The 26,816-nt window shown below is 43.3% G+C and overlaps 1 protein-coding gene and 1 pseudogene across 1 annotated transcript in view; both read left to right on the top strand.

Annotated features, from left to right (window-relative positions):
- Positions 1-417: 417 nt before the first annotated feature.
- Positions 418-26,816, top strand: part of LOC139452387 (delta-1-pyrroline-5-carboxylate synthase-like) — a 42,323-nt gene continuing 15,924 nt past the window's right edge. The window contains exons 1-4 of the mRNA XM_071233847.1: positions 418-814; positions 14,145-14,417; positions 22,617-22,757; positions 23,170-23,427. Of these exons, the coding sequence (XP_071089948.1) occupies positions 14,154-14,417; positions 22,617-22,757; positions 23,170-23,427 (663 nt within the window). The 5' untranslated portion in view covers positions 418-814; positions 14,145-14,153. The remainder of the gene's footprint in view (positions 815-14,144; positions 14,418-22,616; positions 22,758-23,169; positions 23,428-26,816) is intronic.
- On the top strand, positions 19,392-21,224 carry LOC139452928 (uncharacterized; annotated as a pseudogene).

Raw genomic sequence — 26,816 nt, 5'->3', positions numbered from 1 at the left:
GCACTGTGTCATCCCATCCCCATCTGTTCGTATATAATAACAGACACATGTTAGACGGAGTAAAATATAAGCCGATCCACCTCCTGGTTATTAGATATAGAATCGTGATTTAAAGTGTCTTATGTGTACAAACCTCTTTTAGTATTGATTTATACAGATTTACGACCAACGTGTAATGCAATTTAAACATGGTCGGGTCATATCAGCTTGGACTTTGAGCCATCGTGTGTCCATTCGCTAAACACGTGTTTATTCTCACAAACAGTCGACAAATACTGTCATCGGTTGTTCAACAGCTGTACAGAGGTCAGAGGTCATGGGTTAAATGTCAGCGCGCGCCCCTGGAACCCGCAGCTGAAATTGCATACACAATCTCCGAGACGTGTTGGGGATGAGATTATGTACGACAGTACGTCACACAGAACGTTATAGCTCACGAGTGATGCCAAGAAGCTTTATCATGGGAGGAAAATATTCATAATAACAAAGTCTGTGCTATTTTAGTCGTGACCTCATATCGTGGACATTTTTTAGGCTCTGCGGTACGAATCTCAGAAGAGAGGAATGCATGTGATGTGACGATTGTCAGTTCAGTGGGCGGGATTTGCAAGACAACAGATATCCAACATATACTATATGGATGACCATCTGTTGACGTGGTCCCCCGAGAAAAGAGCGACTAATTGTATTCTTCAGAAAGAATGTACATGACGTGTGGGTCATGCCTCTCTAACACGTGGACCTTATGATGCAACTCTCCAGGAATATCTTGACAGCTCAGATTTTAGCCTGTTGACGCTGAAAGACGAAATAGGTAAGCGTCCAGGAAAGACTTCCGCCCGTATTCACCTCCAAGAGATATATGTAAGTATTGCCACTCAATCCTTTTAAAGATATATATTTTTGAGGGGGCATGCGGAATCCTTACCAGAATTGATATTTCTTGATACCAGTAAGACTTCCGACCGTATCCCCCCTCAAAAATATGTAAAATGAAAAGGATTGAGCCGCAATGCATATATTTATATATCACTCTTTGAGGTGGATACGGGTGGAAGTCTTTCCAAAATGTGCGAATAATTATTTTGAGAAACAACCAATTCTTATCAGTTTATGCATTTAATGTGAATATGATTATTGCATCATACATCCCACCATATTTAAATGTGACGGGCATCATTTTGGCTTGTGTTTTCATTGTTCATGATACAGAGCTCTGCACTGATATGAACAAAGTTACTTAGCTCTGTGCCGATATGAACAAAGTTACACAGCTCAGTGCCGATATGAACAAAGTTACTTAGCTCTGTGCCGATATGAACACAGTTACACAGCTCTGTGCCGATATGAACAAAGTTACACAGCTCTGTGCCGATATGAACAAAGTTACACAGCTCTGTGCCGATATGAACACAGTTACACAGCTCTGTGCCGATATGAACACAGTTACACAGCTCTGTGCCGATATGAACACAGTTACACAGCTCTGTGCCGATATGAACACAGTTACACAGCTCTGTGCCGATATGAACAATGTTACACAGCTCTGTGCCGATATGAACACAGTTACACAGCTCTGTGCCGATATGAACAGTTACACAGCTCTGCGCTGATAAGAGACTCTCTTCATTTTCAGAAACTGCTATAATCTAGACTTGCCAAACTATTATAGACTTGCATGAGCGGTATGGATATATTTGTTTCAGGGTCTGTGTGACAGACAAGTTTGAGACAAGCAGCTTTAATGCTTTCATTGTAACAAATTGTTTAACTTTTAAGTTGACTAATGCATACGTTATATCTTATATCGGTTACAAATACAGAAAGATGTTTGATATAAAATATGATAGCACAATTAAACAGCTATGAACAGAAGTTGATACGTTGTTAAAGTGTTTGATGTCCACTTTGATGTCACTGAAATTATACTAGGCAAAACTGTTGATTTATTCCACCCATATTAACACCATATATTATTATGTATTGTCAGCGAACTATTAGATTAAGTATCACTTTATAACACCATATATTGTCAACAAACTCCTACAACACTGTGTGTCTGGGTGGGCAAAAGAAACGTGAACCATAGAAACAAATAGAGAAGTATGTACGTTAATAAGAAATGTTTCCAAAGTGTACAACTTAATGACAAAACTAACAATCAGTCTAGTGTTACCACAGTGTCTTTATTCTTATCATGATATGTAGCCTAGTGGTTAAAGCGTTCGCTCGTCACGCCGAAGACCCGGGTTCGATTCCCGACATGGGTACAATGTGTGAAGCCCATTTCTGGTGTCCCACGCCGTGATATTGCTGGAATATTGCTAAAAGCGGCGTAAAACCATTTTCACTCACTCACTCACTTATCATGATATGCTGCACATGATTTCCAAACTTTACACGCTAATCCTGCATGAGACAAATAGTGCATCTCGAGTCATGGTTCTATTACGTCACATGATGCGTTTATGAGTGCTGGTTCACGAAACATAACAATATGTTTGTTTGTGCATCGAACCAATCTAATATCTCTTGAATATGGGTAAGTTTTCATATATTAACAAACATGTATGGTAATCATGTTTCTTTTGGTGTTGAGTATATAAAACTTGTAACCATTTTATGATTTTGAATAAAAATCCAGTGGCTAAAGTTCATTCTGATGTATTATCCATGTTGATAGCATCATAAATGTTCCAATGCCAAATCAACTGTATTTTAGGATGTGACTCAGGCAATGACAAAAGAGATGTTTAGTGTAGATCAATTTTGAAGATGGTTTAGATTTCTGATTGCAACATTGTGGGGGGAATATTAGTATAGTTCTCTTGCAGCCATGAAGGCAAAAGATGTCTCACCTAGCTCCACCTAAATCATTTTAATATTTTAGCCAAGGACAGGGAATTTGACAAGCCAGAAGCAAAAATGTAACATGCTTAAGCTATTTCATCTTTATTGAATTACTCCCCAACCACCCCAAAAATAATTATAAATTCGGGTCATGTATGTTTTTTTGGTTTGGTTCATCTGTTTTAACTCTGCACTCAGTAATATTCCAGCTGTATGACGGTTTGTAAATAATCAAGTCTTGACCAGACAATCCAGTGAATAACATCAAGATTATTGATCAATGCAATTGGGATACGATGACATGCAATCAACTATGACACTGAGCCTGATGCATTTAGTCACCTCTTACAACAGGCATAGGCTGCTGGGGACATATATTCTTACCCACAATCTCTACACGATTTTCAGGCTAATAAGAGGCTACAGTAAGGGCAGTGCTATCTGGCAATAGATTTCATACACTGCAGTAAGAGAAGTCTTCAGTTCTAGTAGTACCGTCATAAAGAGCAGTCCTCTACCATGTACAGCCATAGAAACTAACAGTTTTAGTCCACTATTCCTTATAATGATAAAATATAGCAAAACCTTTAGAGAAGGCAAATTTCTACTAGTCCTTATGATATGTTAACTATTTGGCAGTTTGGCAAAGCTGTAGGACTAACATCTTCCTGAGGCAAGGGAGTTAACTAACTGTAAAAATCTAGTTTCCTACCTTGCCGAACTTGGGAGCAATTATGGTGTTATATTTTGGCTGGACTAACGAGTCTATGCATAGTCCAATCAAAATCGTGTAATGAGATTGACATCTGGTTCGTAAACAACATGGATTTCAGATTTCTGTTAACTGCAGGATTTCCAAAGGATGTGTACCGCCAACTGGACATCGACAGATATTTTCCAAAACTTTTCATGCTCTTGATCACGTGCTCACGTGGTTTGATGCACTTCGCGAACTAACACCCGTTTTATTAAGATATATATCTTTATCATTAATGAGATCACTTTGAAGGGGTGCAGCCATTTTATTTGAAGTAAATGCAAGTGATGTGAGAGGTTGACTCTGCTTGATCATTAGGAAGAATATAGAAGGGACATAATTCGTAATAGCCACCGGTGGCCCTGTGATCGAGCCCAGAAATTCCAGCCTAGTTCGGCAAGGGTGGAAACTGGACTTGTAGAGTCAGTTTATTCCCTTGCCCCGGGAAGATGTAGGACTGGTATCACTTTGTATCGCTGCATGGATACTTTTCATTGTTATTAAGAAACCATGCATGGTATGAATAAAATTAACTCACTCACTCACTCACTCATAGAGCATGAAATACTCAAAGTTGTGTTAACATGGTTAAAAACCAACTCACTCACTCATGAAGAATAGTAGATTCAAAAGTGTGTTTAAAATTAGTGGTATGAAGGACAATTCTAATCTGTTCTAAGCAGAACCCGCAACATGCTAGCATCCCCAAAACTAGAGGGACAGTTTTGGATTGGATTGATTTCCTGTTAGGCAATTTTCAGGCTGGCTGGTCAGATCGGAATCAGTATTGGCTATCTGTCCATCTCCCACTATGATATAATGGCATAATTTGTCACTACTGTCCTCTGTAATCAAATCATGAGGGTGCCACCACCCTCACTTTCAGTGCCATGGATGCCGAGCTCTGTATCTTGGCATTCTGGATGCCGTATTGCAGTACACTGGATGCCATAGTGCAGTACACTGGATGCCGTAGTGCAGTACACTGGATGCTGAAGTGCAGTACACAGGATGCCATAGTGCAGTAGACTGGATGCTGTAGTGCAGTACACAGGATGCCGTAGTGCAGTAGACTGGATGCCGTAGTGCAGTACACAGGATGCCATAGTGCAGTACACTGGATGGTGAAGTGCAGTACACTGGATGCCGTAGTGCAGTACACTGGATGCCGTAGTGCAGTACACAGGATGCCGTAGTGCAGTACACTGGATGCCGTAGTGCAGTACACTGGATGCCATAGTGCAGTACACTGGATGCCATAGTGCAGTACACTGGATGCCGTAGTGCAGTACACTGGATGCCGTAGTGCAGTACACTGGATGCTGTAGTGCAGTACACTGGATGCTGTAGTGCAGTACACTCGATGCCATAGTGCAGTACGCTGAATGCTGTAGTGCAGTACGCTGGATGCCTTAGTGCAGTACACTGAATGCCGTAGTGCAGTACACTGGATGCTGTAGTGCAGTACACTGGATGCTGTAGTGCAGTACACTGGATGCCGTAGTGCAGTACACTGGATGCTGTAGTGCAGTACACGGGATGCCGTAGTGCAGTACACGGGATGCTGTAGTGCAGTACACCGGATGCTGTAGTGCAGTACACAGGATGCTGTAGTGCAGTACACGGGATGCCATAGTGCAGTACACGGGATGCTGTAGTGCAGTACACGGGATGCTGTAGTGCAGTACACGGGATGCTGTAGTGCAGTACACGGGATGCTGTAGTGCAGTACACCGGATGCTGTAGTGCAGTACACAGGATGCTGTAGTGCAGGATGCCGTAGTGCAGTACACGGGATGCCATAGTGCAGTACACTGGATGCTGTAGTGCAGTACACTGGATGCTGTAGTGCAGTACACGGGATGCCATAGTGCAGTACACTGGATGCTGTAGTGCAGTACACTGAATGCCGTAGTGCAGTACACTGGATGCTGTAGTGCAGTACACTGGATGCTGTAGTGCAGTACACTGGATGCCGTAGTGCAGTACACTGGATGCTGTAGTGCAGTACACGGGATGCCGTAGTGCAGTACACGGGATGCTGTAGTGCAGTACACGGGATGCTGTAGTGCAGTACACCGGATGCTGTAGTGCAGTACACAGGATGCTGTAGTGCAGGATGCCGTAGTGCAGTACACGGGATGCTGTAGTGCAGTACACCGGATGCTGTAGTGCAGTACACAGGATGCTGTAGTGCAGGATGCTGTAGTGCAGTACACTGGATGCCATAGTGCAGTACACTGGATGCCGTAGTGCAGTACACGGGATGCCATAGTGCAGTACACTGGATGCTGTAGTGCAGTACACAGGATGCCGTAGTGCAGTACACGGGATGCCATAGTGCAGTACACTGGATGCTGTAGTGCAGTACACAGGATGCTGTAGTGCAGTACACTGGATGCTGTAGTGCAGTACACTGGATGCTGTAGTGCAGTACACTGGATGCCATAGTGCAGTACACTGGATGCCATAGTGCAGTACACTGGATGCCATAGTGCAGGATGCCGTAGTGCAGTACACCGGATGCTGTAGTGCAGTACACTGAATGCTGTAGTGCAGTACGCTGGATGCCATAGTGCAGTACACTGGATGCCATAGTGCAGTACACTGGATGCTGCAGTGTTGTACGCTGGATGCCATAGTGCAGTACACGGGATGCCATAGTGCAGTACACTGGATGCTGCAGTGTTGTACACTGGATGCCGTAGTGCAGTACACAGGATGCCATAGTGCAGTACACTGGCTGCCATAGTGCAGTACACTGGATGTCGTAGTGCAGTACACTGGATGCCATAGTGCAGTACGCTGGATGCCATAGTGCAGTACACTGGATGCTGTAGTGCAGTACACTGAATGCCGTAGTGCAGTACAATGGCTGCCATAGTGCAGTACGCTGGATGCTGTAGTGCAGTACACTGGATGCCATAGTGCAGTACACTGGATGCTGTAGTGCAGTACACTGGATGCCATAGTGCCGGATGCCATAGTGCAGTACACTGGATGCCGTAGTGCAGTACAGTGGATGCTGTAGTGCAGTACACTGGATGCCATAGTGCAGGATGCCGTAGTGCAGTACACCGGATGCTGTAGTGCAGTACACTGGATGCCATAGTGCAGGATGCCATAGTGCAGTACACTGGATGCCGTAGTGTTGTACACCGGATGCTGTAGTGCAGTACACTGGATGCCGTAGTGCAGTACACCGGATGCTGTAGTGCAGTACACTGGATGCCATAGTGCAGGATGCCATAGTGCAGTACACTGGATGCTCTAGTGTTGTACACCGGATGCTGTAGTGCAGTACACTGGATGCCATAGTGCAGTACACAGGATGCCATAGTGCAGTACACTGGATGCCGTAGGGCAGTACACTGGCTGCCATAGTGCAGTACACAGGATGCTGCAGTGCAGTACACTGGATGCCATAGTGCAGTACACTGGCTGCCATAGTGCAGTACACAGGATGCCGCAGTGCAGTACACTGGATGCCATAGTGCAGTACACTGGATGCCATAGTGCAGTACACTGGCTGCCATAGTGCAGTACACTGGCTGCCATAGTGCAGGATGCCGTAGTGCAGTACACTGGATGCCGTAGTGCAGTACACTGGATGCCATAGTGCAGTACACTGGCTGCCATAGTGCAGTACACTGGCTGCCATAGTGCAGTACACTGGATGCCATAGTGCAGTACACTGGATGCCATAGTGCAGTACACTGGATGCCGTAGTGCAGTACACTGGTTGCTGTAGTGCAGTACACTGGATGCCATAGTGCAGTACACTGGATGCCATAGTGCTGGATGCCATAGTGCAGTACACTGGATGCCGTAGTGCAGTACACTGGTTGCTGTAGTGCAGTACACTGGATGCCGTAGTGCAGTACACTGGATGCCATAGTGCAGGATGCCGTAGTGCAGTACACCGGATGCTGTAGTGCAGTACACTGGATGCCGTAGTGCAGTACACTGGATGCCATAGTGCTGGATGCCATAGTGCAGTACACGGGATGCCATAGTGCAGTACACTGGATGCCATAGTGCAGTACACTGGCTGCCATAGTGCAGTACACTGGATGCCATAGTGCAGTACACAGGATGCCATAGTGCAGTACACTGGATGCCGTAGTGCAGTACACTGGTTGCTGTAGTGCAATACACTGGATGCCGTAGTGCAGTACACTGGATGCCATAGTGCAGTACACGGGATGCCGTAGTGCAGTACACTGGATGCCATAGTGCAGGATGCCGTAGTGCAGTACACCGGATGCTGTAGTGCAGTACACTGGATGCCGTAGTGCAGTACACTGGATGCCATAGTGCTGGATGCCATAGTGCAGTACACGGGATGCCATAGTGCAGTACACTGGATGCCATAGTGCAGTACACTGGCTGCCATAGTGCAGTACACTGGATGCCATAGTGCAGTACACAGGATGCCATAGTGCAGTACACTGGATGCCGTAGTGCAGTACACTGGTTGCTGTAGTGCAATACACTGGATGCCGTAGTGCAGTACACTGGATGCCGTAGTGCAGTACACTGGCTGCCATAGTGCTGGATGCCATAGTGCAGTACACTGGATGCCGTAGTGCAGTACACTGGATGCCGTAGTGCAGTACACTGGATGCCATAGTGCAGTACACGGGATGCCGTAGTGCAGTACACTGGATGCCATAGTGCAGGATGCCGTAGTGCAGTACACCGGATGCTGTAGTGCAGTACACTGGATGCCGTAGTGCAGTACACTGGCTGCCATAGTGCTGGATGCCATAGTGCAGTACACGGGATGCCATAGTGCAGTACACTGGATGCCATAGTGCAGTACACTGGCTGCCATAGTGCAGTACACTGGATGCCATAGTGCAGTACACAGGATGCCATAGTGCAGTACACTGGATGCCGTAGTGCAGTACACTGGTTGCTGTAGTGCAATACACTGGATGCCATAGTGCAGTACACTGGATGCCGTAGTGCAGTACACTGGCTGCCATAGTGCTGGATGCCATAGTGCAGTACACTGGATGCCGTAGTGCAGTACACGGATGCCGTAGTGCAGTACACGGGATGCTGTAGTGCAGTACACTGGATGCCGTAGTGCAGTACACTGGATGCCGTAGTGCAGTACACTGGATGCCATAGTGCAGTACACTGGATGCTGTAGTGCAGTACACTGGATGCCGTAGTGCAGTACACTGGATGCCGTAGTGCAGTACACTGGATGCCGTAGTGCAGTACACGGGATGCCGTAGTGCAGTACACTGGATGCCGTAGTGCAGTACACGGGATGCCGTAGTGCAGTACACGGGATGCCGTAGTGCAGTACACTGAATGCCGTAGTGCAGTACACGGGATGCCGTAGTGCAGTACACTGGATGCTGTAGTGCAGTACACAGGATGCTGTAGTGCAGTACACTGGATGCTGTAGTGCAGTACACTGGATGCTGTAGTGCAGTACACAGGATGCTGTAGTGCAATACACAGGATGCTGTAGTGCAGTACACAGGATGCCATAGTGCAGTACACTGGATGCCGTAGTGCAGTACACTGGATGCCGTAGTGCAGTACACGGGATGCCGTAGTGCAGTACACGGGATGCCGTAGTGCAGTACACTGGATGCCGTAGTGCAGTACACAGGATGCCGTAGTGCAGTACACTGGATGCCATAGTGCAGTACACTGGATGCCGTAGTGCAGTACATGGGATGCTGTAGTGTTGTACACTGGATGCTGTAGTGCAGTACACTGGATGCCGTAGTGCAGTACACTGGATGCTGTAGTGCAGTACACTGGATGCCATAGTGCAGTACACTGGATGCCATAGTGCAGTACACTGGATGCCATAGTGCAGGATGCCGTAGTGCAGTACACCGGATGCTGTAGTGCAGTACACTGGATGCCATAGTGCAGTACACTGGATGCTGTAGTGCAGTACACTGGATGCTGTAGTGCAATACACTGGATGCCATAGTGCAGTACACTGGATGCCATAGTGCAGTACACTGGATGCCATAGTGCAGTACACTGGATGCCATAGTGCAGTACACTGGATGCCATAGTGCAGTACACAGGGCAGTATTCCGGATGCCGTAGTGCAGTACAATGGATGCCATAGTGCAGTACACTGGATGCCATAGTGCAGTACACTGGATGCCATAGTGCAGTACACAGGGCAGTACACTGGATGCTGTAGGGCAGTATTCCGGATGCCGTAGTGCAGTACAATGGATGCCGTCGTGAACATTTATCTGGTACATGGATGCCAACATTACAATGTTCAAATGTAGTTTTCAAATTCTCTTCTTGTAACAAGTGTCAAATCAAACAAATACTGTAAATCTTGTATGAATTTGGAGACGCATTAATTTTAAGATTTTACAGTAATAGCCCAAAGGTTATGAACATGCATGGTCTTGCATTCTGTTGGAAATAATAGCTAAAATGAATAGCATTATCATTAAACAGCATGTTATCTGAAATGAGCGGGCCACTATAACTTGTTAATGCTCTCATATTGCTTGACGACGGGCCATTATCGCGCCTGTTGTTAGGTGACTTTATAGGGATAGGTGACGCCACATTCAATAGTGCCGTCATCTGGTCGTATGATGTTTCCATATTTGTAAAAGTGAGTCAGTGACATTCGCTGTGGGTTGATTGCAGTAAATATTTCAAAATGTTGTTTCTTTTTATTTGATAAACTCTATCCATTTTAGCTATTATCACGGTAATGCTATTTTTCAAGGCATTATAATTTGCAGAAGTCCTCAGTCTTTTCAACTGCCTTCCTTCGTCAGGCAGTTAATGGAAGACCTTGGGCTTCTGCAAATGATAATGCCCTGAAAAATAGCGTTACCCTTACAATACCAGTTAAATTTACTCATACCGGGTGTGTCCACTAATGTGACACAGGAGTTCTTAAATAGGATGCCACATAAATTAAGTAGAATGCAGGGCGCCAAGAGAGGGCACCCTCACTCATGAATATGGAGCTTAGCACTGTGAATATAGCAGTCTTTTATGGATAGCAATGCTTGGAAAACTGCAGAATGCCATTGCAAAATTGTTTTGCACCAACAATAAAATATGATACTAAAAATGATTTACCTGAATGTCATATGATCCAAATCTTATTGTGATACCTATATGATCGCTGAGTTCACGTATCAGATCAGCACAATCAGAAATTGACCATATTATTATCAGGTTACGACCTGGAATTTTCATTTGAGGCAAATAGTATTTTGTGTTAATTTCTCAACTCTCAATTTGTCTATCATATAATCGATAGTGTTATTGATGCCTAAAAACTTAGGGCAGTTGGGTAGCCTAATGGTGAAAGTGTTCGCTCATCATGCCTAAGACCCGGGTTGGATTCCCCACATTGGTACAATGTGTGAAGCCCATTTCTGGTGGTCCCCACCATGGTTTTACTAGAATATTGATAAAACGGCGTAAAACCATACTCACTCACATAAAAACTATTTCATAAAATTCCCTTAATGATAAGATCATGGTTTTCAATTGTGTGTGTGCTTATGTAAACAGACATGGCTACAAGTCATTTTTTCACTTACTTTAATAAGTAAGTAACTTACGATAATTAAGTAAATATATTGAATCACTAGCCAAATTGAAATTTAAGTCGCCATGCCAACTCACACCACAAACATCTGTTGGCATGTAACTTTACCCATTATCGTGATGAATAAAAGATTATGTTAATTTGAAAATTATTCCATATTTATTGGCAAATGCCATTTCTTCTTTACCAATATACAATAGGTTGTCAATTTATCACTAAACATTGTATCTGACAAATAGTCATATCACAACCAGTTAAATTCAGGCAACCATAACTCGTTAAATACACGACCCGTGAAGATCCGGGGTAGAATAGGTCTTCAGCAACCCATGCTTGCCGAAAGAGGCGACTAACGTGATCGGATGGTCAGGCTCGCTGACTTGGTTGAAGCATGGATCGATGCTGATGGAAACCGGTCTTTTATTGTCAGTTAACGCCCTTGCCACAGGAAGATGGCTCTATGTCATCAAACCTCAACGGTTCGTCTTGTCCAGACTTAATTGTTTACAGGTCGCCATCGTATTGCTGGAATATTGCCAAGCACAGCATTAAAGAAACGTTGTATCTTACCTTCATGTCAGAATGCTGAGATCTGATTGGTTCACATGCTCTTGATAAAATAATTTGTTAGCTGCCTGGGAGAGAAATAAATTTTTAAGCGGGAGAATAAATCCCGTATAGTGTACCCTGCCACAAAGAAAACAGGCTGCACATGAAATTTTTAGCAGGACAATATCTCTTGTATACTGCTACGAAGCTTAAAGCTGAAAGTCATGTGACAGAGCTCATGTTAACCTCAGATCAAACAGCTGTTCTATCAATTTTCAAGTTGTTTTAGGGGGCACAGGTGGCCCAGTCGTCTAAGGCGCCGTGATTCGCTGTGCAGTGTTGCGTCCGGTGGACACGCCAGAAACCTGTGATTGTGGGTTCGAATCCCGGTTCGCCCCGATTATGTTTCTAGGTTTGTCAGCACCATACCCGTGCTCGTGGGTTTCACCGAAGTGGTAAACGTCTAAGACCTGCATCACTTCGGGCTTTCCTCCCACATTAAGCTGACACGCCATGATATAACTGGAATAATGTTAAAGGCGGCGTTAAATCCAACTCACTCACTCACTCAAGTTGTTTTAATTCTTTTACAATATCAGATTGAGACATGTCAGCATGATAAATTTGTTGTAGCAGTATCACTCAGGGTATGTGTGGTTTTACGTGGGATGAATAAAACCACATGTACCCCTCATGATACTGCTTTAACTTATGTCTGTAGACGGACTCCATGGTATAGTGGCCTGAGAGCGGAAGGTCTGGGTGCAATCCCCGACCGTATCATAATAAAAGATGTGAAAAGAGGGTACTTGTTGTTACCCTGCCTGGCACTAGGCATTAAGGTGCTCATTGGGGTGTTAATGTTAAAGTGTTGCATGGTATCTCTGTCGGCGAGCACTAGTCCGCACACACACACTTTTCAGTCTTTGTAAATGTTTCCAATATCATTGCTTAGAATAATAACAACCAACAACCACAGTGCTATTATATACTGTTCTTGAATAAATTACTACCATATTCGACGTAATAAGCGCCCCACCCCTGTTTCTAATTTTGAGAGTGCCTTGGGCGCTTATTACGTTGAATACGGTATCCCTCTCTGTCCAAGCGCTTCAATTTGTTGGGTTTTTTTTGTGTGTTCTTTTTCAATTTATATTCATTAGCCTTTTTTTGGTTCATGATTAAATAAAGCACTGTAACTAAACATGCACGAACTGATCCTCACAAACATGTGTTACTTCAGCATACAAAACAATGTGCATATTCATCTTTAGTGAAGAAAAAATTTTTTTTGTGTAAGTGTTTGTCTGTTCAGGAATAAATTATTCGTTTACTTGACAACAGATCGAATGATATCACGATGTTGATTTGGAGAGTGGAAGGTGGTTAGTTGGATCCCTGGCCGCGTCATGCCAAAAGACTTTAAAAGATGGTATGTTTCTGTCACCCAATCTGGTGCTCAGCATCAAGGGGATAAAAACATCCACTGGTTGGTCCGGAGGATACTGCGTCTCAGTGAGGTATCCAAAGTCAGAACCAATTGCATATCACCTCCAGTGTTGATTGTGTATAGCATGTGTTTGAATTTTATTAGTTGTTCATATATGGGGGTGAGGTTTTGCCTGCTAGGACACTCTCTCACACTCTTGTGGGGTGAGGTTTTGTCTGCATGGACACTCTGTCACCCAGATGCTCTCTCACACCCTTGTGGGGTGAGGTTTTGTCGGCGTGGACACTCTCTCACCCAGATGCTCTCTCACACTCTTGTGGGGTGAGGTTTTGCCTGCTAGGACACTCTCTCACCCAGATGCTCTCTCACACTCTTGTGGGGTGAGGTTTTGTCTGCGTGGACACTCTCTCACCCAGACGCTCTCTCACACTCTTGTGGGGTGAGGTTTTGTCTGCATGGACACTCTGTCACCCAGATGCTCTCTCACACCCTTGTGGGGTGAGGTTTTGTCGGCGTGGACACTCTCTCACCCAGACACACTCTCACACCCTTGTGGGGTGAGGTTTTGTCTGCGTGGACACTCTCTCACCCAGACACTCTCTCACACCCTTGTGGGATGAGGTTTTGTCTGCGTGGACACTCTCTCACACCCTCGTGGGGTGAAATTTTGTCTGCATGGACACTCTCTCACCCAGACACTCTCTCACACCCTTCTGGGGTGAGGTTTTAATAGGGTCGAAGCCTTACAACAAGACACTCATTCATGAAAGCGATCCTCCCTTGTATCAAGACAAGAAACAAAAAAAATGTTTTTTAACCCCTTTCGGTAAGTATTTCATTGTAAATATATGAAAGGTATGAAGCTGTCAACAGTGCTCTCAGGAAATTCTTTTAAATTCAACTAGTGTTTCAAATGACACGCATATGAATTAAATAATGTTTTTATTAATTTTCAGATCTTCAACATGTTTCAAGTTGTTAGGACAACACAATCTCTGTGCCGGCAGCAGACGTACTGTGTTTTGTGTGGACAACGGTCCAAACTGACCTACACCAACGGTCAGCTGCCCAAGTGTTTGTCGGTCAGTTCAGTGCAGAAACTCAATGCCGGCCAGCGGTCAGACTTGCCTAAAGCAAAGACAGTTGTAGTGAAGCTGGGTAGTGCGGTAATAACTCGCGAGGATGAGTGCGGGATAGCGCTTGGAAGACTGGCCTCAATCGTAGAACAGGTGATGAGGTCAAACAAAAAATTGTGTTTCAGGTTATATGGACCCAACAAGAATGGGTCGGTCGGTTGGTTCTTTTCTGTTTTTTATTCATGTATTCAACTGACCCGTGAAGATGCTGGGTAGAATAGGTCTTCAGCAACCCATGCTTGCCGTAAAAGGTGACTATGCTTGTCGTAAGAGGCGACAAACAGGATCAGGTGGTCAGACTCGCTGACTTGGTTGATGCATGTCATCGTACCCCAATTGCATGGATCGATGCTCATGATGTCAATCACTGGATTGTCTAGTCCAGACTTGATTATTTACAGAATGCCATCATATAGCTGGAATATTGCTGAGTGCGGTGTAAAACGACAGACAGACAGACAGACAGACAGACATTTATTCAATTTACAGATGGCATGTAACTGATGTTAGTTGCAATGTTTCTTGAATTTGTAGGTCAAAGTAGCTGCACAGTGATAGTATGTGGATACATGCAACTTTGTTCCACATGTTAACTATGTGTTCATTGAAGGATGTTTCAAGCTGTTGCTTGGTTGGGGAAGCTGAATCACTACCCTACCTGTGCATAGACTGATTGAAAATCTGGTGGGTTGTCTACATCACAGCAATCAGTCATTAACTCAGTCAGAAACAATATAGCAAGGTCACAATACAACATGTATAATGATACACAGGTAGCGATACGATACATATCGTGATACCCATATTTACTTGAAATTGTGTGGAAACTTCTTATGATTAATATTTCAGAGCATGTTCCAAAGGAAAAGCTAGCTGTAGACACATGTTCATTGTGGCTATTTTCAGTCGTGAACTTGAAACGCTTATTACAACACATTTGCGATATTTGACTGACAAAACACTGAGTTCATTAAACGAGTTCTAAGTAAGTAGTTTTAGCAAGTATATGGTCGTATCGTGTATTGTATCGTTGCATGTAAACTCACGATGCACTGGTGCACCGAGGTATCATTTCCCCCTTGTTAACTAATTATAACCACTGGCTGATGGCATGAGCATCAGTCCATGTTGCCAGGGTATTTCCTCAGCCGTGTAGCCTAACGTACTCACAGAAATGAAAAAAAAATGTTTTTTCGACCTCAGATCTTAAATAAATGCAGTTAATATACAAAATATGTAAATATTCAAACAACTTAATTAGTACTAATTGGGCCGTGGCACAAATACAGCGTATCAAATGTTTTTATGCCTTTTTACACGTAAAAGTGTGTAAAAATGTGAATAAAACAGACTATTGTGAAACAGGGCATAACCAGGTGTAAGTAGATCAAGGTGACCTATGACACCTTGACGACAGGTGAGAACAGGTGCATAATGCCTATAGTCTGTTTCTGCTATGTCAATTTGGACTTAGTTTTATTTTTGAATGTTGAAAGTGCCGACAAATTACCTCCTGTAAAGTACATTTTGTATTGTTCACTGAGATCAAACTAGCAAATCCAGACTAGTACTTTTCCAGTTGTTTTGTTATTTCATATTTACAGCTACGTAACACTTTGTGTCGATTTTTAAATTGAGAAAAACAGTTTTTGTTCATTTCCGTGAGTACTTAAGTGGTTAAGCCTCCCCCGTGATATTGCTAAACAAATTCCAAGCATGGCGTGAAACCTCACTCACTCACTCACTCACTCACTCACTCACTCGCCTCAAGACAAGCATGGGTAACTGGGGACCTATATTCTTACCCAAAATTCTGCTGTAGCATGGTTGGTTTAGGTATGTCATGGTCACACTATAGTTCACCTGCTCCTGGTGGTCGAAGGAGAAAGTCATGAGAGAAAACAACACATTACATGTTACCTGTGCACCATGCCAAGAACCTTTTTCAAATTCCTGGATCGGCCTGTGAGATGCAATACTTGTTTGGGTGGGGGGACTCAAAGTACACTGAACCTTACTTCGGAAAACATGTCATAACCATATGAGACTTCATAAATAACAACTTGTTAATTGGAATAAACTTGAGAAAAATGCCAGATGGCAAAACAGAAAGACTATGGAAGATTTAAGCTGTGATTAGACATCTGTTGTAGCCAGCTTATTTACTGATATGTAGTCTCAGTGGACTATCCTGTTGATTAAAGAGGTAAACGTCTAAGAAGGGGAAAAAACAATTTGTCACACTTACGTTTATTAAAATTGTACCTAAAATTTTGGGAGACATGTGTTACCAAAGTTGTTAATGTCTAACGCCTGCATGACTTTGAGCTTTCCACCCACATTAAGCTGACACACCGTGATAACTGGAATACTGTTCAAGGCGGTGCTAAACCTCACTCACTCACTCACTCACTCACTCCCATGCTCGCTCACTCGCTCACTCACTCACTCACTCACTCATTTATGTCACATTAAAGAATATCACACCCACTATTTTGGTTGTTTGTGTACAAATACACATGTAACATTCACAATAACAAATAGTATGATAATGCTCATAATTACGCATTGGGCCTCGTCCTGCGAACCTGTTTATGTTATTCAGATCTTTGTTTATTGATTGTATGCAGGCATCACATGCATATATGAACTCTATAATGAACTCTGAATAATGCACAAAAGTGCAATGTCTTGATTATTGGACATCATGTCGCTGTTGGGACTTAATGCATGGGACACACCTTTGGCATACATGAACAGATAAATAATAACAACAATGATAATAATAATATGCATGGGACACACCTTTGGCATGAATAATAATAATAATAATAATAATGGGTTTTCAGGACTGATTTGAAAGAGGCTGCTTGATGTTGGCAGTGAGAGAATTCCAAAGTATACCTGCACCTTCAGATGGAAATAAAAGCTGAAACAGACTATGGAAATCTTTATTTTTAGAAATGTCATTGGTTTCTAACAACCAATAGACTGGACCCAAAGGATATATTGATTACCCTATAAATATATATATATACCATGAGAGCAATTTCATGCGAGTAAAGAGTCAATTCTCAAAAATATATCTGTACCATGTGATCTATGTGTAGCTTTAACCTCAGTGCCATTTTTTTCAGTACATTCAGACCCATGATGGTACTTAATGTAGGTCACAAGAGAGTCACATCCAAGACACTTCCTGACCGCCTGATAATGCAATGATCCCACAGCGGTGACCTGCATACACTCGTATGCTATGGTTACTGTAGACTTCTTATCATGGCCTGGGAATAGATAACACTTGGCCACATGACAGCATTCTCATAGGTCTCACACACACAGACAGTTATAAGAAAGTATCCAATATGTTTGCTCTCCCAGTACTAGACAACGAAATCGAAAGATAAACTCAGACACACCTTTAATGCTTGCTCAAGTAAATTATTTTTTTTAACACCACTTTCTAGTCATCAAAAGACCTGTGAAGATCTGGGGTAGAATAGATCTTCAGCAACCCATGTTCGCCGTAAAAGGAGACTATGCTTGTCGTAAGAGGTGACTAACGGGATCATGTGGTCAGGCTCTCTAACTTTGTTGATGCATGTCATCGTATTACAATTGCGTGGATCGATGCTCATGACATCAATCACTGGATTGCCTGGTCCAGATTTGATTATTTACAAACCGCCATCATACAGCTGGAATATTGCTGAGTGCAGCGTTAAACAACAAACAAACAAAACAAATCTAGTCCTCAAACAGTCCTTGAACCATATCATTATTTTCCCTTCCTCCCAAGCCTTAGTGTGATGCTAAGGCCCTAAATGAAGTAAGTCTAGATTTTCACATCTATCTCATAGTCCCTGTACCATATTATTATTTTCCCTTCTGCCCAGCCCTTAGTGTAATGCTATAATCCTACATGAAGCAAGTCGAGAGTTTCTACAGGGTGGTGACCCCGGTTTCCCAACATTTCTTAAAACAACAAACCCAGTCAGGCATAGAACAATAGAGGGATTAGTTTGGGTACACCATTGGTAGGAGCCCGGTGCTGGTGGGTGAGTTAAGTTCACCCACCTGCCAAATTGAACCGTGTTCACCAATTAGCACTTATGCCAGGCTCTTATAATATGAGTTTACTAATTTACACTTATGCGTGAGCGTAGTGATCACCAATTGATAAACAGTATAAATGCAGGACATATTCATGGGTGTTCAAACTATCCCTCAAAATCCCAGAAATAAGCTAAACTTACCAATCTCAAAATCAGAAATTAACAACGTAAACAAGCAAAAAATCACCAAAAAATGGAATAACCTTTATATAAACTCAAATAGCCAAATCAAAAAAGCACTCAGCAAACCACTAACCAAACCAAAAATTCTCCATCCTTCAAAAAAATTCGACAGAGTAATCACTAAACTTCAAACAGGACACATAACCTAAATAACCATCTAAAAAAATTTAAAAAACATACTACAGGTAACTGCCCACACTTCAAACAACTAGAAACCCCAGAACACGCACTCATCCACTGCACACACTACCTAACACATCGGACCGCATTACAAACCACCCTCAAATCTAAACAAGGCTCTCACTCTAGAAGCAATACTAAACCCACAAAATAAACTAGAAAACTTCAAGGCCTTAGGTGTATTCTTAATCAAAACGGAACTAATAAAACGCATCTAAAAACACTATAATCTACCAAATCAAAATTACATAAACAAACAAGCATCCACCATACCCAGCTCCCTTAGTTCTCCTCCCCAACCCCATCAGCATCTATTCCAAATCTCAAAATTCCAAAATTCTATATAAGCAACCCCTAAAGCTCCCTCTTGGGTTGCACACACCACTTTCTCCCCTTTCGGAAACACATTAAATGGCCTGGCTGGGCCCGTGTGCGAAATACACATCAGTCGGAAAGCGCACGTTAAATCTCCAAAGTAAGTAAGTAAGTAAATAAGTGTTCACTAATTTACACTTATGCATGAGCATAGTGATCACCAACTAATAAACAGTATAAATGCAGGACATATTCATGGATGTTCATTGCAATCATGGCAAACTCACAAGTTGATATTAGTTACATTAAGAATAACATGGTGGTGATAACTTAGTGTATGGTGGTCATAAGTTTAGGGTGAAGTCATGAAGAGATGGTCGGTTCTATTGGGAGTGTTGTAGCGCAGGGTGTAGAGCTGGTATCAACACCAAAGATGGTACTTTGGTGAAGTTTAAGAATCAACACAATCACTTGCCAGACGACAGAATCCTCATGAACAAGTTCTTGGTTGATCTGAAGACTGAAGTCAGAGAGCAATCCAAACCTGTAATCTACAGAGAGGAGTTGGCAGGTATGTTATATTCAATTGCATTTGTTAATTTCTTACAACTGACAAAGATTTCTCAAATACATTTCAACATCAATTAAAACGGGCCATGATACTTGTGTGTAGGGGATGGTCTGTAGCAATGAAGTTATGTATTTATATTTGTCATTATGTGTAAATATATATACTGCAAAATATTTATGTACATATTTCTTTTTTAAGGACTTCGCTCTGACGAGACAACCACTACCCACTTTCCCAAGTTACCAACTCTCTACAGTTGGGGATCATCCCTCTACAGATCCAGGGTCAAAGACGTCCTTCAACTGCCTAAACAACGACCCGACATCAACCTGACAGATGCCTACACCAAGACAACTTCACAGTCTGACTTCCTTCTCCACTCCGACAATAACATCTTCATCTTTGCCACCGACAGCAACCTTCAGCATCTTGCCAGAGCCGACACCATCTTTTGTGACGGCACATTTAACATGTGTCAATGCCTATTCACCCAGATCTATACAATACATGCTTTTGTGTCAGGGAGTGAGTGAGTGAGTGAGTTGGGTTTAACGCCGCTTTTAACAGTATTCCAGTTATTTCGCGGCGTGTCAACTTAATGTGGGAGGAAAGTCCGAAGTGATGCAGGTCTCAGACGTTTACCACTTTGGTGAAACCCACGAGCACGGGTATGGTGCTGTCAAACCTAGAAACATATTTGGGGCGAACCGGGATTCGAACCCACAATCATAGGTTTCTGGCGTGCCCAAGGGACGCAACTCAGCAAATCACAGCGCCTTAGACGACTGGGCCACCCGTGCCCCCTTTGTGTCAGGGAAGATGTTTCCCTTAGTATTTGCCTTGTTATGTGATAAGAAGCAGGCAACGTATGTTAGGTTATTTCAATCCCTTAAGCAGAAATGTGCAACTTTGAACATTGATCTAAATCCACAAACTGTTTTCACTGACTTTGAATCTGCAGCACAGAATGCACTAAGTAATGTTTTTGTCAATTGTACATTGAAGGGGTGGTTTTTTTCATTTTGGCCAATGTATTTGGCGAAATGCCTAGAGGTTTTGACTGCAGACTGAGTATAGCCGTAACGAAAGTGTTAAACTACTGATCAGAAGAGCTGCTGCCTTGCCATTGGTTCCTCTCGTCCACATGGATGATGTTTGGCTCGACGCACTCAATGACGCCCCTCTCCATGATGCCGGGGCGGTCGGGTAGCCTAGTGGTGAAAGCGTTTGCTTGCACGCCGAAGACCCGGTTTCGATTCCCGACATGGGTACAATGTGTGAAGCCCATTTCTGGTGTCCCCCGCCAGATATTGCTGGAATATTGTTAAAAGCGGTGTAAAACCATACTCACTCACTCTCCATGATGCCAGAGTTCTCCGATTTACTGACTATGTGACTGAATTTGGGGTGGAGGGTGATCATGGACGAAGCACCTGGAATCACCACGACACCGTCGGCCCAAGAACGACCAACCACGTAGAGGGCTGGCACTTCAAGCTCGGGGAGTCCCCACCCCAACATCTACAGAATTATTGACTTTTCTAAGACAGAGCAAGCCTACACTGAGGCCCATATCCTGCAGCTTGTAGGTGGGGGTATTCTTAGACCCAGGAGATCTAAGTATCGACATCTTGAGACCAGACTTGATGCAGAAAAGAGACACTTTCGTGAGGGAAGAAAGTCAGCAATTGAATTTGCAGATGCTGTGGCCCATTTTGTACGTTTGTGATGATCACGAAATGTCATGTCATGCTGGTTTATTATAAATTGTCGAGTTGTATTTTAAATTTGATGTTGACATTATGAACTGTTGTGATATTAGAATATTAATTGTGAAATTCAATCATGTTCATGTGCTGTGATATGGAAATCATGTGAAAACAAATACGATGTAAATAAAAAAATCCATGACTACATGTTTGTTCATGCTCAGCGACTATTCATTGAAATCATAGCGTGTCCATAGAGCATCGGCCGCCCCTAAAAAGACAGAGGGACATACCCACAGGTGTTAATCCATCAATCCCTGTGTAATTCTAAGTTTTCCAATGTTGGGAAACTGGGAGTACACCTCTGCAGGTTCTGAATCTCCCATCTCACTGGGGCTCCTTTTTAATTAAAATGGATGTATTTGTTTCTATCAAAATTATATATTTTCAGGGACTAAGCATTAATTATTCTAATGACCCACTGCCACTTAAATTGACCTACAAACTACCTACATCACATGCTTTCCTCCCACATAAAGCTGACATATAACGGAAATAATGTTCAATTCAAAGCAGTGTTAAACCAAATGAATGTACTCACAATCTTTACACATCATTAACTGCTTATGCTGTAATACAGTTACACAAGTTATAGGGCTGGGACAGGTAACTCGGGTACTTGGGTACTCGGGTACTCAGATGGGTCCTGAGTAGGACCAGGGTACCCCCATGACTACCCGGACCCGTGGTTAGTCATGTGATATATTGTTTAAATGACATAACAATAAAAACTCCTTGGTTATTATTCACATTTCTTTCTGACAAGCATTCGTTCTGACTTTTATATGTTCGAGTAAGGATAAAGCGTCTGTCAACTTCAGTGTATGCAGATCATATTATATGTGTGTCTAAATAGTTTTTGCCAGGGCCGCAGTAAAACAATTCCCATTCTGACATTTTGTCCCCAACTCTAAGACCTGTAGTGGGTGCCCGGGTAGGGCCGGGAAATCGTGTGTCGGGTACCCGGGTAGTTTTATTTATTTCCAAAGTTGAAGCATTTAGAATAGTTCAGAATTATAGCCCTCGAATGCTACAAGACAATGAGGACTACCATTGTTGCATTTTGACGTGTCCTCCGCACAATTTAGTAGTCTCGAGCTAGCTGTCCCGTGAATTTCAAAGACAATGGCCTTAAAACAGGTTTTTACTGTTATTCCAGGTTTCGGAGCTACAGAACCAGGGGAGACAAATGCTGATGGTGACGAGTGGCGCTGTTGCCTTCGGCAAGCAGAAACTACAGCAGGAGATCATCATGTCGATGAGCATGAGGGAAACCCTCGTCAAACGGGAAAACATTCGAGTGAGTCAAGGTTTTTTATTTTTGGTTTGATTTGTTGTTTAACGCCCTAATCAGCACTATTCCAGCTATATGACGGAGGTCTGTAAATTTATCGTGTCTGTACCAGACAATCCAGTGATTAATATCATGATCATCGATCCATGCAATTGGAAATTTGTATTTGTATTTTTTTTCAACGTTAGGACTTCCAGAGAGCGGCGCATCCATAAACCAAATTAAAATTATGTTGACTTATAAACGTAACAAACATTGTGAACTCTTTGCATAAATTCGCTGCACGAATTTACTCTGTATTCACACCATATTTTACATTCATACCTCCATAAACACAGAAAATATTGAAGTCAATGTTAATTGGTTGTACCAATTACAGTATCAGTAAAGGTTGCTGCAATGTCTCTGCTTTTGCCAGGGTCAGCCAATCCTGGAGCCGAGAGCATGTGCAGCCGCAGGACAGAGTGGTCTCATGTCCCTGTATGAAGCCATGTTTATGCAGTATGGAGTGCGGACAGCACAGGTCCTGGTGACGAAGCCTGACTTCTACAACGATGAGAGCCGCAAGAACCTTCGGAGTACACTGAATGAGCTCCTTAAGCTGAACATCATCCCTATACTGAACGCTAACGATGCAGTCGCGCCGCCTCCTGAACCAGACAAGGATCTGGCGGGGGTACGTCATCCTCCACATGTGCGTGCTAGCAGCCCTTCTAACATCACTAACACTCACTCACACAACGTTCTCTTCATGAACTTCCCTAACCTCACTCACACAACGTTCTCTTCATGAACTTCCCTAATCTCAGTCACGCAACATTCTATTCATGAACTTCCCTAACCTCACTGACACATCATTCACTTCATGAACTTCCCTAACCTCACTCGCACAACATTCTCTTCATGAAATTCCCTAACCTCACTCACACAGCGTTCTCTTCATGAACGTCCCTAACCTCACTAACACAACGTTCTCTTCATGAACTTCCCTAACCTCACTGACACATCATTCACTTCATGAACTTCCCTAACCTCACTCGCACAACATTCTCTTCATGAACTTCCCTAACCTCACTCACACACTCACAACTCACTCACTTACCCATCCCTCAACTCACTGACTTACCCATTCCTCAACTCACTTACTTACCCATCCCTCAACTCACCCACTCATCCATCCCTCAACTCACTCACTTACCCATTCCACAACTCACCCACTTACCCATCCCTCAACTCACTTACTTACCCATCCCTCAACTCACATACTTACCCATCCCTCAACTCACTTACTTACCCATCCCTCAACTCACTTACTTACCCATCCCTCAACTCACTTACTTACCCATCCCTCAACTCACTTACTTACCCATCCCTCAACTCACTTACTTACCCATCCCTCAACTCACTTACTTACCCATTCCTCAACTCACTCACTTACCCATCCATCAACTCACTTACTTACCCATCCATCAACTCACTTACTTACCCATCCCTCAACTCACTTACTTACCCATCCCTCAACTCACTCACTTACCCATTCCTCAACTCACCCACTTACCCATTCCTCAACTCACTTACTTACCCATCCCTCAACTCACTTACTTACCCATCCCTCAACTCACTCACTTACCCATCCCTCAACTCACTCACTTACCCATCCCTCAACTCACTTACTTACCCATCCCTCAACTCACCCACTCATCCATCCTCCACTCACCCATCCCTCAACTCACTCACTTACCCATCCCTCAACTCACTCACTTACCCATCCCTCAACTCACTCACTTACCAATCCCTCAACTCACTCACTTACCCATCCCTCAACTCACTCACTTACCCATCCCTCTACTCACTCACTTACCCATCCCTCAACTCACTTACTTACCCATCCCTCAACTCACTTACTTACCCATCCCTCAACTCACTTACTTACCCATCCTTCAACTCACCCACTTACCCATCCCTCAACTCACCCACTTACCCATTCCTCAACTCACTCACTTACCCATCCTTCAACTCACCCACTTACCCATCCCTCAACTCACCCACTTACCCATTCCTCAACTCACATACTTACCAATCCCTCTACTCACTCACTTACCCATTCCTCAACTCACCCACTCATCCATCCTCAACTCACCCACTTACCCATCCCTCAACTCACTCACTTACCCATCCCTCAACTCACTCACTTACCCATCCCTCAACTCACCCACTTACCCATCCCTCAATTCACCCACTTACCCATCCCTCAACTCACCCACTTACCCATCCCTCAACTCACCCACTTACCCATCCCTCAACTCACTCACTTACCCATCCCTCAACTCACTCACTTACCCATCCCTCAACTCACCCACTTACCCATCCCTCAACTCACCCACGTACCCATCCCTCAACTCACTCACTTACCCATCCCTCAACTCATCCACTCATCCATCCCTCTACTCACCCACTTACCCATCCCTCAACTCACTCACTTACCCATCCCTCAACTCACTCACTTACCCATCCCTCAACTCACCCACTTACACATCCCTCAACTCACCCACTTACACATCCCTCAACTCACCCACTCATCCATCCTCAACTCACCCACTTACCCATCCCTCAACTCACTCACTTACCTATCCCTCAACTCACTCACTTACCCATCCCTCAACTCACTCACTTACCCATCCCTCAACTCACCCACTTACCCATCCATCAACTCACTTACTTACCCATCCCTCAACTCACCCACTTACCCATCCCTCAACTCACCCACTTACCCATCCCTCAACTCACTTACTCTTTACAAGGTCATAAAAAAACGATCTCATCTTAGACTTTGTTTAGGCTCCATTGCTTGTGAGCTTGCTTTGTCATGTGTTGAGAAAAACACTGTGACTAACAATGAAACACTAATACTTGTGTCAAGGATAGTTGCATGTTAGCTATGCATGTGTTGCCCATGAACGAGGGTTCTGATCGGTTTAGCTACTCACATTAAATAACTCAAAAACACTTTCATAAGCATAAGATCAGTCTGAAGTTTACCCTAAAGGTTTAACATACAACATTGATATAATACAGCCAATGAGAATGTACTGCTTATTGTACAAGTTGACTGATGACAAGCCGACGAGACTCATCCACAAGATGTGTACACTACAATGTTATTATCCCCCGCCCAACAAAGTTGGCGGGGGATATAGAAACGGGCTACGTCCGTCCGTTTTTTACGTTTCCATGGCAACAAGATGGACTTAGGTTCCAAACTCTTCTATTTTTTACAATTTCCATGACTAGTTCCATCACGATTAAAAAAGGTTAGGTTTGTTTAGATTTAATTTTGTCTTAAATTCTGCAACAGGGGCGGGGGATATAGCCATGTTAGGGCAAACTCTTGTTTATAGTTTAAAAGCAGCTAGGAAGCTATTTGGTAAAACACTAATTCAATGCAAAATAGAATAAAATCTGAATAAGAATCATCCATGCTGTTCCACCATTTACTGTTCCACCATTTGCTGTTCCACCATTTACTGTTCCATCATTTACTGTTCCACCATTTACTGTTCCACCATTTACTGTTCCACCTTTTACTGTTCCACCATTTACTGTTCCATCATTCACTGTTCCATCATTTACTGTTCCACCATTTACTGTCCCACCATTTACTGTCACATCATTTACTGTTCCACCATTTACTGTTCCATCATTTACTGTTCCATCATTTACTGTTCCACCATTTACTGTCCCACCATTTACTGTTCCACCATTTACTGTTCCACCATTTACTGTTCCACCATTTACTGCTCCACCATTTACTGTCACACTATATACTGTTCCACCATTTACTGTCCCATCATTTACTGTCCCACCATTTACTGTCCCACCATTTACTTTTCCATCATTTACTGTTCCACCATTTACTGTTCCACCATTTACTGCTCCACCATTTACTGTCACACTATATACTGTTCCACCATTTACTGTCCCATCATTTACTGTCCCACCATTTACTGTCCCACCATTTACTTTTCCATCATTTACTGTCCCACCATTTACTGTTCCATCATTTAC

The sequence above is a fragment of the Haliotis cracherodii genome, unplaced genomic scaffold (genome assembly GCF_022045235.1).
Source record: "Haliotis cracherodii isolate W230 unplaced genomic scaffold, xgHalCrac1.p SCAF_9, whole genome shotgun sequence".
NCBI classification, from domain to species: domain Eukaryota; kingdom Metazoa; phylum Mollusca; class Gastropoda; order Lepetellida; family Haliotidae; genus Haliotis; species Haliotis cracherodii.
This window is presented reverse-complemented; position numbering and strand designations above follow the sequence as displayed.